At 45.4% G+C, this 15,954-nt stretch overlaps 1 protein-coding gene across 1 annotated transcript in view; it reads right to left on the bottom strand.

Annotated features, from left to right (window-relative positions):
• The window catches only part of LOC126417031 (uncharacterized), a 207,810-nt gene extending 192,418 nt beyond the window's left edge, over positions 1-15,392 (bottom strand). Inside the window, exons 1-3 of the mRNA XM_050084922.1 lie at positions 15,326-15,392; positions 15,065-15,217; positions 9,119-9,324 (exon numbers count right to left, since the gene is read on the bottom strand). Coding sequence (XP_049940879.1) covers positions 9,119-9,324; positions 15,065-15,217; positions 15,326-15,392 — 426 coding nt within the window. The remainder of the gene's footprint in view (positions 1-9,118; positions 9,325-15,064; positions 15,218-15,325) is intronic.
• Between the last annotated feature and the right edge of the window lie 562 nt (positions 15,393-15,954).

The raw sequence follows: 15,954 nt of genomic DNA, 5'->3' as shown, positions 1-15,954 counted from the left end.
GTAGTAGAGGAATGGGTAGCTTTGAGAGATGAAATAGTGAAGGCAGCAGGGGATCAAGTAGGTCAAAAGAGAAGAGCTAGTGAAATACTGAATTTAAGTGATGAAAGGAGAAATATAACAATGCAGTAAATGAAGCAGGCGGAAAGGAATATAAACGTCTCAAAAACGAGATCGACAGGAAGTGCAAAATGGCTAAGCAGGGATAGCTAGAGGACAAATGTAAGGATGTACAGGCTCATCTCACTAGGGGTAAGAAAGATACTGCCCACAGGAAAATTAAACAGACCTTTGGAGAAAGGAGAAGCACCTGTATGAATATCAAGAGCTCAGATGGAAACCCAGTTCTAAGCAAAGAAGAGAAAGCAGAAAGATGGAAGGAGTATATAGAGGGTCTATACAAGGGCGATGTACTTGAGGGCAATATTACGAAAATGGAAGAAGACGTGGTTGAAGATCAAATGGAAAACATGATACTGCATGAAGAGTTTGACAGAGAACTGAAAGACCTAAGTCGAAATAAGACCCCGGAGTAGACAGCACTCCATTAGAACTACTGATAGCCTCGGAAGAGACAGTCATGACAGAACTCTTCTATCTGGTGAGCAAGATGTATGAGACAGGCAAAATACCTTCAGACTTTAAGAAGAATATAATAATTCCAATCCCAAAAAAATCAGGTGTTGACAGGTGTGAAAATTAACGAACTATCAGTTTAATAAGTCATGGTTGCAAAATACTGACACAAATTCTTTAGAAACGAATGGACAAACTGGTAGAAGCCGACCTCGGGAAAGATCATTTAGGATTCCATAGGAATGTTGGAACACGCGAGGCAGTACTGACCCTACGACGTATCTTAGAACATAGGTTAAGTAAAGGCAAACCTACGTTTCTAGTATTTGTAGACTTAGATAAAAGTTTTGACAATATTGACTGTAATATTCTCTTTCAAATTCTGAAGGTGACAGTTGTAAAATATTGGGACCGGAAGGCTGTTTATAATTTGTACAGAGACCAGATGTCAATTATAACAGTCTAGGGGCATGAAGCGGAAGCAGTGATTGAGAAGGGAATGACATAGTGTTGTAGGCTATTCCTGATGTTATTCAGTGTGTATATTGAACAAGCAGTAAAGAAAACAAAAGAAAATTTTTGAGTAGGTATTAAAATCCATGGAGAAGAAATAAAAATTTCAGATATGCTGACGACATTGTAATACTCTCAGAGACAGTCAGAGCAGCTGAACGGAATGGACAGCGCCTTGAAAGGAGGATATAAGATAAACATCAACAAAAGCAAAACGAAGGTAACGGAATTTAATCGAATTAAATCAGGTGATGCTGAGGGAATAAGGTTAGGAAATGAGACACTTAAAGTACTAAATGAGTTTCGCTATCTGGGGAGCTAAATAACTGATGATGGTCGAAGTAGAGAAGATATAAAATATAGCCTGGCAATGGCAAGGAAAGCGTTTCTGAAGAAGATATATTTGTTAGCATCGAGTATAGATTTTAGTGTCAGGAAGCCATATATGGAAGTGAAACATAAACGATAAATAGTTTGGACATGAAGAGAGTAGAAGCTTTCGAAATGTGGTGTTACAGAAGAATGCTGAAGATTAGATGGGTAGATGATGTAACTAATGAGGAGATACTGAAGAGAATTGGGGAGAAGAGGAATTTGTTGCACAACTTGACTAGAAGAAGGAATCGTTTGGATGGTTTTGGGGAAGGAGACCAGACAGCGAGGTCATCGGTCTCATCGGATTAGGGAAGGACGGGGAAGGAAGTCAGCCGTGCCCTTTGAAAGGAACCATCCCGGCATTTGCCTGGAGTGATTTCGGGAAATCACGGAAAACCTAAATTAGGATGGCCGGACGCGGGATTGAACCGTCGTCCTCCCCAATGCGAGTCAAGTGTCTAAGCACTGCGCCACCTTGCTCGGTAAGAAGGAATCGGGTGGTAGGACACGTTCTGAGGCACCAAGGGATCACCAATTAAGCGTTGGAGGGAAGCGTGGAGGGTAAAAATCGTAGACGGAGAACAAGAGGTTAATACACTAAGCCGATTCAGAAGCATGTAGGTTGCTGTAGTTATTCGGAGGTAAAGAGGCTTGCGCAGGATAGAATAGCATGGAGAGCTGCATCTAACCAGTTTCTGCACTAAAGACCACAGCTACAATCAACCTAAACATCCCCTTGCAGATGCTGTATGAATACTGAATAAATACGCTAAATCAAAGTTGAGAACGGTAGTTGAACTTCTGTTTTTTTTTTTTTTTTTTTTCCTGTTAGAACACTAGTGAAATATTCTAGATGTCCCCTCTGATGTGAGCTCTTTAAAATGTCGAACAGATACAAAATGAAGAATGATAAATTGATTCCGTAATGATTCATTATGTTCACTAGGTGGCATACTAACAATAATAAAATAAATTTTTTAGTTTAACATATGCTGTACTCCTAAGTTTTAAAAATTCAGTGCTGCTCAGTACGAGTAGGAGAATTGCAGGAACCATCCCTTGGCTGTATGAGAATCCGTCCTGTTATTCATCAGAAGTGATACTTATATGAGAAGGTATAAAAGTAAATCAGAGCTCCGTTCTTTCGAGATGCAGGATAATGTGTAATCTCTTTTAATAAAGGACACTGTTACTAGGTTTACTGTGTAGACCGTTGACAGTTTTCTTTCGAAGAAATAACATGACAAAAACAAAAACTATAGAAAAATATTGTTTTATTGTTTACGATGGTTTTAGTGAGATATTTCACAACACAAATTTTAATTATGTCTGTGATTTAACCAACTATTGGGGACAATAAAGCATAATAAATGAGTATAAAATCTCACGAGCCACGGAGATTTATTAGTGGTCTAAAACGGGATGGAAATTCGTTGCGTTGTGAGTGACAAACAGTTTGACAGACCCCGGAGCGAGAAGTTTTATCGCGCTGGCGGAGGCAGCTTCATTATTCGGAATAGAATATTGAATTATTTCATTTATTAGCTGGCACAAAGCTGATTTATTGGACACATCTGTTATTTTACAAGACATTAATTACTGGTTTATAAACATTCATTGCACGTCTACTAACATACAGCTGCCGCTAAATGACCACAACAGTGGATACAGAAAAACGTGCGATATTTCACCAGATATTCTATTTCCTAGCTGTAGAATAGTCTTACTGCAGATCCTCAACATGCGTCACATTAGGCTACTGAAGACAATAAGACAATAACCTTGGCTGGCAGATAGTGTTCATGTTGTTCCCCTTTTGTTCTGCATTTAACGGAAGTGGCTGACTTTCGTTCTTGATCCGCTGGAGAGTACGTCAATGGTGGAGTAGCGTCCTATTCTTATAGTTGATTCCGCTTCCCTTTCCCATATTTAACTTCAAAAAACAATGTTGGAGTAAAACACTGAATTAGTATTGTGTTTCAAGACGTGTTTCATCTTTCAGTGTCACTTATAACCAGTGCTGACATTGTAGATATATCTCCAGTAGCAAGCTTGCTTCGTTAGAAGTCAGTAGTGTGAGGTAATTTATGGGAACTCTTTCCAGCTGTAAAATACTTACTGGGGCATTGAGTAGCTTTTTAGCATTGCTGGATGTTTAAAGACTACTTATCATGTTTATTCCCTCGTTAAAGAATTTCGCTTTATTAAAATTGCCATCAGTAAACGTGAACATAAACATCACTCACGAATAAGCCCTTTGTCCTGTTTCGACTGGCCAACTTCTGCCTGCAAGGCAGTACGAGCAAAGATCCATAATGGTGCGATATGTGATCAGTATATGGCCAACCCTTCCTACCGCTATTGCTAAGTCACATACTAGCGTAACTGAAAAAGGCTCAAACATTGTTCGGACATTACAGTTCTGACGCGTTTCTGACACTACGTTAACTGCCGCGGCACCCAATTAGCAAATATTATTCCCATACCCAGCGCACTATTAAAATGTGGTGTTCCTTCACATGACTTCCATAAGGCTTCAGCAATATCTCGCACTTTCAATCGGCGATTCTCCAAAGCTATTTCATGCACTTTTGCAATTAATTCTGGGGTAGTGGCACATCTTGGCCAACCACTACGCGGATCAACATCTAACGTGTCCTTACCAGATCTAAACTCATCTGTCCACTTGGCAGCAGTTGTGTACTAAAGAATAAAGTGGCCTAATGTGCTCTGGATATCGGCATGGATCTCCTTTGCTTTCATGCATTCCTTCACAAAGTACTTAATTCATGCTAGAATCTCTATTTTTTCCAGCTCGACAAATTACTACATGGGAACAACAGGGAGACATCCGCACCGCAGATGTTTTATATAGAGCGTTGAGGCCTCATGTGTTTACTCATACAGAACGACCCGTGGAAAAGTCGTTCCACCAAAGCTGACATTTGGTAGTGATGCCGCAAACTTTTCTAAGCATTCTCGTGTCTTGTGATATGTGTGTATTAACATGTAACAAAACAATGTTATGTCAGCTGATGTTATGTTTGAGCTACAGTAACATTTGCAGTCTGCCTGTGTATATTGTCCACGTACTTCATCAGAAAAAAATATGACATCTGTGGAAAGGTCTTACCAACGCAAGAGAGAGACAGGTGATGATGCGAATTTTGTTCAAATAGTGGATTGGGATGTGTTAAGACGGGGAGTCGCGAGTGGGAGTAATTTTGAATAAATTTGTTAACTTGTGAAAGGAAGAGTTATTTTAGCAATCCGAGAATATGAACGTTTTGGGGAATTCTATTTCATTATATTCAATATTAAAAACAAAACTGTCACGGTTACAAAGTTATTTCAAAAAAACGCGTTTCACCGTTGTTACGTTACGCACGAAATCCGATCGTCGGAATACCTAAAAGGAACTGCGGGAACCTAGACAGAAGTTTTGGGAAATCAACCCACGGCAACAACGGAAATTAAATCTGGCAAGCTAATAAAGGAGACTGTGGTGTCACCGCCAGACACCACACTTGCTAGGTGGTAGCCTTTAAATCGGCCGCGGTCCGGTAGTATACGTCGGACCCGCGTGTCGCCACTGTTAGTGATTGCAGACCGAGCGCCACCACACGGCAGGTCTAGAGAGACTTACTAGCACTCGCCCCAGTTGTACAGCCGACTTTGCTAGCGATGCTACACTGACAAATACGCTCTCATTTGCCGAGATGATAGTTAGCATAGCCTTCAGCTACGTCATTTGCTACGACCTAGCTAGGCGCCATTACCAGTTAATATTGAGATTATAAAACATGTACCGTCAAGAGCGATGTACAACAATTATGGATTAAAGTTAAGTATTACATCAACTACGTACTTTATTTGCTACTATTAATTCCCTTAACTGTTCCAGACCTCACGCCAATCTGCGTGAGCTTAAAAGCGTGCATTTCGGCCTCCTCTAGCAACACGGTGTAGGCTCTTCTGCCAACACTTCAGAGACCAACGAATAATTACTGCTGTAAGAGTTCAAAGGTATTTCTAGTTCTTCACTGGTTTTCTATTTCCGAACATTTCTATCAAGGTTCCGGCAGTTACGTTTACTTGTTCGAGGACCGGGATTTTCATCCAGACAGTTTGATGTCTATGTTGCTGCAGTAGAGGTTGGGTGCCGGCGCAGTGAACTTCACTTAACAGTATATGGCAGCGTTGTTTGCGGTTTTTGCGAAAATTTTTTTTGAGCCTCTTACAACCGTGTCTTGTGGTGTTAACAGGTTAGTTATTTGTTCTCGGAGTCTTTCGCGGCGGCATACCGGAATAAAACGTTCTCGGTTTTCAAGCCGCGTCAGTTCGAATAAAATCCTCGAACTTTCGGTGACCATCTCCGCCATCGTCGTCAGGAGTTCACTGACTGCAGGGACTGCTACGGCTTCTCGCTTATATAGGCATGATGACATCATCAGCAGCCAATCACACAGACCAAATGTGGCGCGAGCGCGAAGTCGACCCGGGCAGCTAGCGGAGCTATTGCTCGTGGCGGTATCGGTGACATCAGGTGGCGCCAGGGGCAGGCCCCACATTTGCCACTCCAGCGTCGCGCATCTGTCTTTGCTTTCTTTCGATGTCCAACACCCGCCCCCATGCCCTGCTGAGTGTGTAACCCTGGTCTCTGTTGAAATTGTTGTTGTTTAAACGAGTCTCGGCCGCTTCCTTTATAACAGAGTCCCTATATATAGATGCATGACCCAACACTTTTGTATTTTCGAACTGTATTTTATGTCCGTTTTCTAGGCAATGCTCCGCTATGGCCGACTTGTCAAGCTACCTTTGTTTTATATGGCGCTTGTGCTAAGTACAACACTCCGCAACCGTGCGAATTGTTTGTCCGATATACATACTACCACATTCACAGGGTACACCGTACACGCCGGGCACTCGTAGAGCAATGTCGTCTTTAACAGGGTGCAACATATCTCGTATCTGGGGGGCGCGCCCATGTTTCTGCAGCAGACGTTCTAACTTGCTGCTAGTTACTCCACAGTATGGCAGGAATGCAGTCTGTTTCGCCTCTTCTACTGATTCACCAGGTGTCTTTCGTCGGCAGCCCTTGAAAGTAAAAGAGACATCGCAATGTACGAAACATTTGTCTTCTAGTAGCTGGTAATAACAGATTCTCTGTTGAAGAACGCCTTCTTCTTAGTGGTATAGGCGCGTGAAAAGCAACGAACGGGTGGGACATACCACAAAGTTATGGAAAACACTTTTGAACGCTTAAAGAAAGAAAGCCCTAATGGAGCTTACTCCCCTGAAACTGGAAAGAAAGGCCTCTTCCGCTGGGTCTGTGACTGACCCAAGATAGCCGGCCTAAGTGGCCGTGCGGTTAAAGGCGCTGCAGTCTGGAACCGCAAGACCGCTACGGTCGCAGGTTCGAATCCTGCCTCGGGCATGGATGTTTGTGATGTCCTTAGGTTAGTTAGGTTTAACTAGTTCTAAATTCTAGGGGACTAATGACCTCAGCAGTTGACCGCTAGGGTCGCAGATTCGAATCCTGCCTCGGGCATGAATGTTTGTGATGTCCTTAGGTTAGTTAGGTTTAACTAGTTCTAAGTTCTAGGGGACTAATGACCTCAGCAGTTGAGTCCCATAGTGCTCAGAGCCATTTTGAACCTCAGCAGTTGAGTCCCATAGTGCTCAGAGCCCTTTGAACCATTTGACCCAAGAAATATGACACAGAAAATCAAGTTACTGAACGCTTAAATGCATCATCGCTTCTTTCTCCAGCAGATTCGACAAGAAAATGGTCAGCGGGGATGAACGTTCCGAGAAGCTCCATGCGTCGTAGGATGAAGAAAGAAGGAAAAGGACTTTAAGTGATCATAATATGAATATGAAGAATTGAGAACACTCTTACTGAAGGTGAAAGACGAAAGTGAAAAGGCCGGTCTTATGCTGAATGTGAAGAAAAAGAAAATTATGGCAACTACACCTACCAATTCGTGGGATATAGCAGGAGAAACCATGGAGGTTGTAACCACATTCAGTTATCTCGGTTCCCAGATCTCTGCTGATGGCGACTGCAGCCATGAAATCCGGAGACGCCTGTTGCTCGGTAGACAGGCGATGTCAAACCTTGACAAGGTTATAAGGTCTCGAGATATAACACTAGCAACAAAGATCCCTATTGTGAGGGCTATGGTCTTTCCAGTTGTGATGTATGGATGTGAGACCTGGACCATTAGAAAGGCTGAACGGCGTAGAATTGACTCCTTCGAATTGTGGTGTTGGAGGAAACTTCTTAGAGTTCCATGGACTGCAAAGAGAACCAACAGATCAATATTTGAGCAAATAAAACCAGATTTCTCCCTTGAAGGTCTAATGTTAGAACAAAAGCTGACCTACTTTGGACACACAATGCGAAGGCATGCCTCGCTGGAAAAAACATTAATGCTGGGGAAGATTGAAGGAACTAGAAGAAGAGGACGTCAGAGGATGAGATGGATCAATGGCATCACAGAAGCAATGTGTTCCAACCTGGAAGGTCTACGGGAGAAAGCGCAAGACAGGAAAAAGTGACGTGATTTGGTTCATGGTGTCACGAAGAGTCGGAACCGACTAAACGAATAGAGAGAGAGAGAGAGAATATGAATACGCGACATGGTTCGAGCGAACAGTTACTTGCAGCTTTCCCAAAATTAGCGCTTTTTCCGTAAGGTTATCTTAACAAATGAATGTGCTGTGTGTCTTACCTTCCGGTCGCGAAATGTTTACGTCTCGGCGCAAGATAACGCTCACTGTTACGGAGAAATTACCCCGCACCACTCCTCGTGCTACGAGCCGGTGTTACCATTGACCTCATCATCGAGCAGTATTTCTTCGATGAGTCTGTGACAGAGGCATCGTACCTCCAGATGTTGTCCCGCTGGATCTCATCTGAACTAGACAAAGTTGGCTTGGAGATCGACGTTGTTATGCAATAGGCTGGTGCGCATGGTCACTATTGGACTGTACGAAACTGGCCGAACAACCAGTTTCCGTTAAGGATTGGACGTGGAAGGTCCGTTACATGGCCGCCCAGTAGCCTGGAATTAACTAGGTGCTATAATTCACTGTGGTTCTTCTTAAAGAAAATTATATTCTCAACTTTTATAGCTGCAGTTGAAGACCTGAAAGGTGAGATTACCCGTAGCCTGAGAATGATCACTCCCGAGATGCTATGCCGGGTAAGCAGACGCAAGTGGCAGCGAATCCAGCTGTAAGAATTATGCTCAGCACGCAGACAGGGCTCGAAATTTGCAAGAGGTATGTGAGTATATTAGTTTCTGTGTTATTCCATTCTTACATATATCTTTCCCTGTTAAATACAAATTCTGACAGAGCTAGGAAGTCATTTCATGTTGCTGCTTGCCTTCCACGTTGCTCCTTGTTTCAGCACAACAACGTTAAACATCCAGTACAGAATGTAGGTGGCATTACTCTCACCTATTTTGTTTGGCTGAACAGTAATTTTAGTCATTTGCACATCCAAGCATATAGTGTGCTTCATGCCTATTAATTTGGTTGCATGCCACTTCCATGGGACTGCAGGCGGCCAGCAGGATATCAGGAATAGTGGAGAAAAGGCATGCACCAGAATAAGAGACAAAATGGCAGTCGATCTTGTACTCACATCGACGACGACTCCCGGCAACTGGAAGATCTGCGCCGGCGGCGTGTCCCTGGGCACGAAGCGGTAGAACTCGCGGCCGTCCTTGTACCACTTGACCGAGTAGAGCGACTCGCCCTCCAGGTCGTAGTGGCACTCGAGGCGCGCGTTCTGGTGCAGCACCGTGTGCATCGGGATTCGCACCTCCACCAGCTGCAGGCCCCGCGTCCCTGTAATAGCCGCGTCCAAAAATGTTACCTCATATTCAGCAAGTTACCTTAGGTAACTATGGAACTAACTACAGGTCATGGAAAATACACTCCAAGACAAAAAAATAAATAAAAAAAGAACGGTATTCACCACGAAGGAATTATCCAAAGTGGACCGAAATCGATACACATGATGTACAAACTAACGATTCCACTTTCAGGAAAAATTATAGAAATTATTCAGAAGAAAGAGCTTAACAAATTGAGTAAATAAATGACGCGTTGGTCCACCTCTGGCTCTTACGCATGCAGTTATCGGTTTGGCATTGTTTGTTAGAGTTATAGGACGTCCTGATGAGGGATAGTGCGCTAGATTCTATCCAACTGGAGCAGTAAATCATCAAAATCCCGAGCTGGTCGAAGGACCTCCTATAATGCTCCAAACGTTCCATTTGACAGTGCCAAACTGCGTATGTTCCACGAAGAAATGCTTCACAGGGTCACTGCCGCGACAAGTTTCTGTCTGGAATTCCTCCGTCGTCATCCTTAGGACGTATTTCAGTAGCCCGTTCTGAACTTCAGCTGGCCAAATTACGTCATTGAGACGTCACGTACTCATGGAACCTCAAAATGTTATCGGGGGTCTGTGACTGACGATGACTGGCAGCGATACTTATCTCGTTAGATGTTGGATGACCTTCTTATTTCTCTACTATCTTTCAGAATCAGGCACCCATTTCTATGCACGACTTAAGGTATATGTACTGGCCCGGTTAAAACTGTTGTTGATGACATAATCCCAAAAGGTAGATGCATCGGATAACACACTCAGGCGACAAAGGTCATGTACCAGAGACATGTACATATTCAGATGGCAGCAGTGTCGCATGCCCAAGGTATAAAGGGACAGAGCATTGGCAGAGCTGTCATTTGTTCTCATTTGATTCGTGTGAAAAGGTTTCCGGCGTGATCATGAACATACGACGGGAATAAACAAACATTGAATGCGGAATGGTAGTAAGAGCTGGAAACATGGGATAGTCCATTTCGGAAATCGTTTGGGAATTCAGTATTCCGAGATTCACAGTGTCATGAGTGCGTCGAGAATACAAGATTTCAGTCAGTGCCCCACGCCACGGACCACGCAGTGGCCGATGGCTTTCATTTAACGAGCGAGAGTAGTGGCGTTTGGGTAGTATTGTTGTTGCTAACATACAAGCAACACTGCGTGATATAACCGCATACATCAATGTGGGACGTACGTCGAATGTGACCTTTAGGATCGTGCGGCAAAATCTAGGGTAGTTGGCTATGACCACAAAAGACTGACGGGAATGCCATTGCTTACCGTACGACATCGCCAGCAACACCTCTCCTGGGCTCATGGTCATATCGGTTGGAGCCAAGACGACTGGAAAACCATGGCCTCGTCAGATGAGTTCCAATTTCAATTGGTAAGGTGGTAGGGTTCGAGTATGCCTAAGACCCCAGGAAGCCACGGACCCAAATTGTAAACAAGGCACTGTGAAGCTCGTGGTGGTTCCATATTGCTATGAGCTGTGTTTACATGGAATGGACTTCATCCTCTGGTCTAACTGAAGTGATCATTGACTGGAGACCATTTGCAGCCATTCAGTGATTTCATGTTCCAAGACATAGATGGACTTCTTATGGATGACAGTGTGCCATGTCACCTGACCACAATTGTTCGCGATTGGTCTGAAGAACATTCTGGACAAGTCGAGCGAATTACTTGGCTACCTAGATCGTCAGACATGAATCCTATCGAACACATATGGGACATAACCGAAAGGTCCGTTCGTGCATAAAATTCTACAACAGCTACACTTCCGCAATGATCGACGACTATGAGGGCAGCATGGCTCAATATTTCTGCAGGGGACTTCGAACGAGCTGTTGAGACCGTACCACGCAGAGCTGGTGCATTACGCCGGGAAACGGGAAGCCCGACACGGTGTCAGAAGATACGTCATGCCATTCGTCACCTCCGTGTAACAAATAGGGCTTTAAAATGATCGTTGTTTCATTCAATAGGTTGACGAACTCCTTACCTTCATAATCTTTTTGAGTTACAGCGCCCACGTTTCTTTTGTGCTAGGGCCACCATTGTTAATTAACTTAATTGCCAAGTTATCCATCGCAAAGCAGCTGTAATTAAATTCACGTGATCGTTGGGGCAGCGATCTATTTATCGGTTCATTCAGACATCCACAGTGGCATGTCGTTGCTCAGATGTAACGTCAGATGGCCAATGTATCTAGTATCACATTCTCAAGTTACTTTATAAATTTCAGAAACACCGAGACCAAGGCTGTCTTTTACTGGTCACAGCATCTCTTTGATTCTCCTGGAATTTATAAAATATACACGTTTTTTCGAGGATCGCTGAAAGACGACAGTAACATCCAGATATATATGGGCCCCACAGTATTACAGCAGATAACTTCTGGTAATTAAAAAGATCTGATACACAGAAGCCGATAGGGAAAGGAAGGCGCCTTATGTCCCATGGTAAAGGCACGCTGCACTGCCTCTTTGACAATATGCGGGGGTGTGAGGCGTCTGAAGGAAGTGTGACGTGCAGCCAAACAGGCGGCGCGGCTGTGTAGCTTATTACGGGAAGCGGCCATCGATCGGTTCGAGCCCCGCCTGTCATCGTGACCTTAACAACGCGGCCCTGCTTCCCTTCCCTTCCTTTCCGCCTTCCCGTCTGCCTGACGGGATAAATTTGAGGCCCGCCGCCGCCCTGTCACCTCGGCGACCGCAGCTGGTGAATCTGCCCACCCAAGCACGTCGCCATGGAGACGCACTATAGCCGCCGCTACATGCCAGCACTGGTTGTTCGCAAGAGCTGAACTAGGGGATCCTATATTCAGCTTTCTTGGTATCTTTCTACCATCCGCGCTTAAATCCCAAAAGTAAGAGTTGATTTGATCCTCTACCATCCAAGCTTAAATCCAAAAAGTAAGAGTTGATTTTTCTCTGGTTTTGTAAAACTTCAGCTGGGTTCTTTTCGGTGTCCGTTCTGCAACTATTTTTTTTAATCGTTCCAAATACAGAAATGAATTTACTTAATTTTTGATCCACGTCATGGTTATATACAAAAATGACGTCGCAGCCTAGATATTTATTGAAGCTATCTGTGTTGCATCTGAAGGTCATCTACATTTTCTGACATCTGTGTTAGACAATCAGCATATAGGATTGTATTGCTTCATTTAGGATTGCATTTAGCAGTTTCATTATCTAAAAATACTCCTTTTTACCCACCATTTCCCATCTACTGCTCACTTCACATATAGTGAAGAGCGTTCGGAAACTACAGCATTCGTTATTATTAACCAAAATAAGTTTCGGTGGAGGTGGAATCAGGCTTCCAGTCTCCAACAATTATTGTCAGTAGTGGAACTCCGCAGTAAGAGTTTAAACAGTGCACTGACACCAGCCAGCCGAAGCTGATTCAGGTAAGTTACACTCGCTACTTATTTGTTTTCACAGATTAGGGATCCGGAAACTTTCTCAGCGAATGGTGACAACCGTTTTTGGGGTATACTCGTAATACCCTTGTCCCACTTCTCTCTCAGTTTTGAATTTTTTACTTTTCTGATGAAGTCTGAATGCAGCTGCAGCACTGATATACACAGCCTCACTTTACTAACATTTCCTGAAACAATGCCTTCTTTGTCAACGGCTCTCAGTACACTTAGAGTTCAGATCTTCAACATAAATGGAGTGACGACATTTTCTGTCTTGAGTCTCGTTAAATGTAATTATTTGCTGTCACGGCTTCGAGTTTTGTGCCGTTCTAGAGTAATGGGCCCTCAAGAAGTGCGTCAGTACGTTTTCATTTCCCTTATGAGGATATATAAACATGGCTAACATGACCAACATTGCTAAGGCATCTTCTTAGGAGCGATGAATATACACTGACGCACATTATAGTGACCTGCTTCTTGAAAATAGCCTAAAGAACGATTATAAGTAAATATATGTTTCATCCGAATGGAAAACATGTTGCATAACGCCGGTGCATAAGGAAAAGTTACGTAACGGCCCAAGTAGTTACAGGAAATCAGCAACGATCCCTTTGGTTGAAGACTGTACTCGAAAGCACTTCGTGGTCTCGCGGTTGCGTTCTCGCTTCCCGAGCACGGGGTCCCGGCTTCGATTCCCGGCGGGGTCAGGAATTTTCACCTGCCTCGAGATGACTGGGTGTTTGTGTTGTCCTCATCATTTCATCATCATCCAGGAAAGTGGCGAAATTGGGCTGAGTAGAGGTTGGGACATTGTACGGGCGCTGATAACCGCGCCGTTGAGCGCCCTACAAACCAAAACATCATCATCATTATCATCGAAAGCACTTAAATATCCGAGGGCGAGAGAAACAAGTCACAAACAGCGTCAAGAGCAAGCAGGATACCGAGCAGGAAGGCCGATAATGGTCAGTATCTTCGCAATGAAACTAATATCAGAAATTCCGGGAGGAAAGGAGCGCCTGGTCCCCGGCAGGAATCCGCCCGGCGGATTTGTGTCGAGGTCCAGTGAACCGGCCAGTCTGTGGATGGGTTTTAGGCGGTTTTCCATCTGCCTCGGCGAATGCCTTAAACCTAACTAACCTAAGGACATCACACACATCCATGCCCGAGGCAGGATTCGAATCTGCGACCGTAGCGGTAGTGGGCTTCCAGACTGAAGCGCCAAGAACCGCTCGGCCACACGGCCGGCCGTAACTCGACGAAGCATGAAAGGGGACAGGGGTATCTGTGACAGCATCCAACAAACACGTCTGCTTTGGTTTGGACATGTGAGTACGAGGAATGAAGACAGCCTACGAGATAGGGTGCAACGATGGATGCTACCCCAGCGGAAGAAAGATGGTAGTGATGGGCCGGGGAAAGGAGGGGAGGGGAGGGGGAGGGCAAGGGCGCGACTGCCAAGACGATGTGGGGAGCCAATGGAAGCCATGAACATGAAAACTGCTCAAAGTAAAGAGAGAAGAAAATGGTTGCTGTGGGCTGAAAAGTGGCGCCAGCCGTGGGTAGTCAGGAGACATATAATAGCCGGCCAAAGTGGCCCGAGCGGCTCTAGGCGCTTCAGTCTGGAACCGCGCGACTTCTACGGTCGCAGGTTCGAATCCTGCCTCGAGCATGGACGTGTGTGATGTCCTTAGGTTAGTTAGGTTTAAGTAGTTCTACGTTCTAGGGGACTGATGACCTCAGATGCTAAGTCCCAAAGTGCTCAGAGCCATTTGAACCATTTTGAGACATAATATACAGTCCAGACAACAAAACAGGTCGGATTGCGGAGACAAGTAAACACAAAATCATATTCCTTGTAAGTAACTCGAAATCCCTCCTCCGACACCCCCCCTCCCTTTCCCCAGTGAAAAGATATCCCTGAAGGCAGGAACTGTAGGGAGGAATAGGGCGCGCGTGCGCACAAAATGGCGTCCTGTGGAGAGCGCGTCCGTGGCGCTACTTCAAAGTCGTTAGTCAAACAGGCCAGCAGAGGGAACGAGTAATCCAAGTGAGTTGACAGAACACTGCCTGGTCTCCACGCACAACCCGTCCTTAATTCCACCTCTCTCTCTCTCTCTCTCTCTCTCTCTCTCTCTCTCTCTCTCTCTCTCCCTCCCTCTTCCTCTCTCTCTTTCTCCCTCTTCCTCTCTCTCTTTGTCTCTCTCGCTCGCTCGGCACACGCGTCGGCCGCTTCTCCACCTCACTCCCGCTAAAGCACAAACGAGTCCTCACCGTCCGGTGCCCGGTGGCCGGGCGAGTGCCCTCTGCCCGGCAGGAGTTGCAGGAAAGGAAGGCTGTGTCGCCTCGCCGGCGCAGTGCTACCAACACTCCCCCGTGGGCCGTGGCAGAGTCCGCCGCGCCTCCCCCGGCCACAGCTGAAACAGCGGCGCGCCGGACACAACCGCAGCGTAACGAAGGCCTAACGTCGTTAATCCAGATTGCTCTTCGCGGTCCGGCCACTAATTAACGCACGCAGCCCTAACAACTCGCTGCGACCGAGCACTTGGCGCGCGCCCCCGATAGGCCTACGGCACTCCCCGCCGCCCCCATACCCCCGCCACTCGGGCGTGTTTTTATCATGGTAATATTATGGTGATGACGCACTCGTAGTTCCATGGCGGTGTTAATGAGTGCTGTGCTCTGATGAGGCGGAACTTGCGGGCACCCAGCCACCTGCCGGGCCGTCCGGTTGCGCAGAGCGACTGGAGGGCACAATTAACGGCAATTTGTCGTGCAGCACCCGCCCGGGCGGGGCGTCACGTTCCTGCTGAGAGCTCCCCCACACCCCACCCCTACACCCCCTCGGAGCCCCACCCATTTCCCCCCTTACACCGTGCGATCGGCTCAAATTTGCGGCGTTTACACGAGCAGTCGTTTGATCGCGTTACAGTTTTCGCACGATCGCTGTTACAGCCACCTGCGCAGTCCGAGTCAAATTACTCGTGACGACAAATATTGACCGGTCCTCATCGCCGGAGAGCAAATTCATGTCTAAATTAAAAACCGAATAAAAGCTACCACAGTGGAAAGCAAATTTGGAAACCACCAGCACGAGAAATATCTCTCTTAATAACACCGGAAGATCAGACCAATTCTGATAGAGTCTGTTGAG

Source organism: Schistocerca serialis, chromosome 8, assembly GCF_023864345.2.
Source record: "Schistocerca serialis cubense isolate TAMUIC-IGC-003099 chromosome 8, iqSchSeri2.2, whole genome shotgun sequence".
NCBI classification, from domain to species: domain Eukaryota; kingdom Metazoa; phylum Arthropoda; class Insecta; order Orthoptera; family Acrididae; genus Schistocerca; species Schistocerca serialis.
The sequence above is the reverse complement of the archived record's forward strand: the minus strand, read 5'-3'. Positions and strand labels throughout refer to the sequence as shown.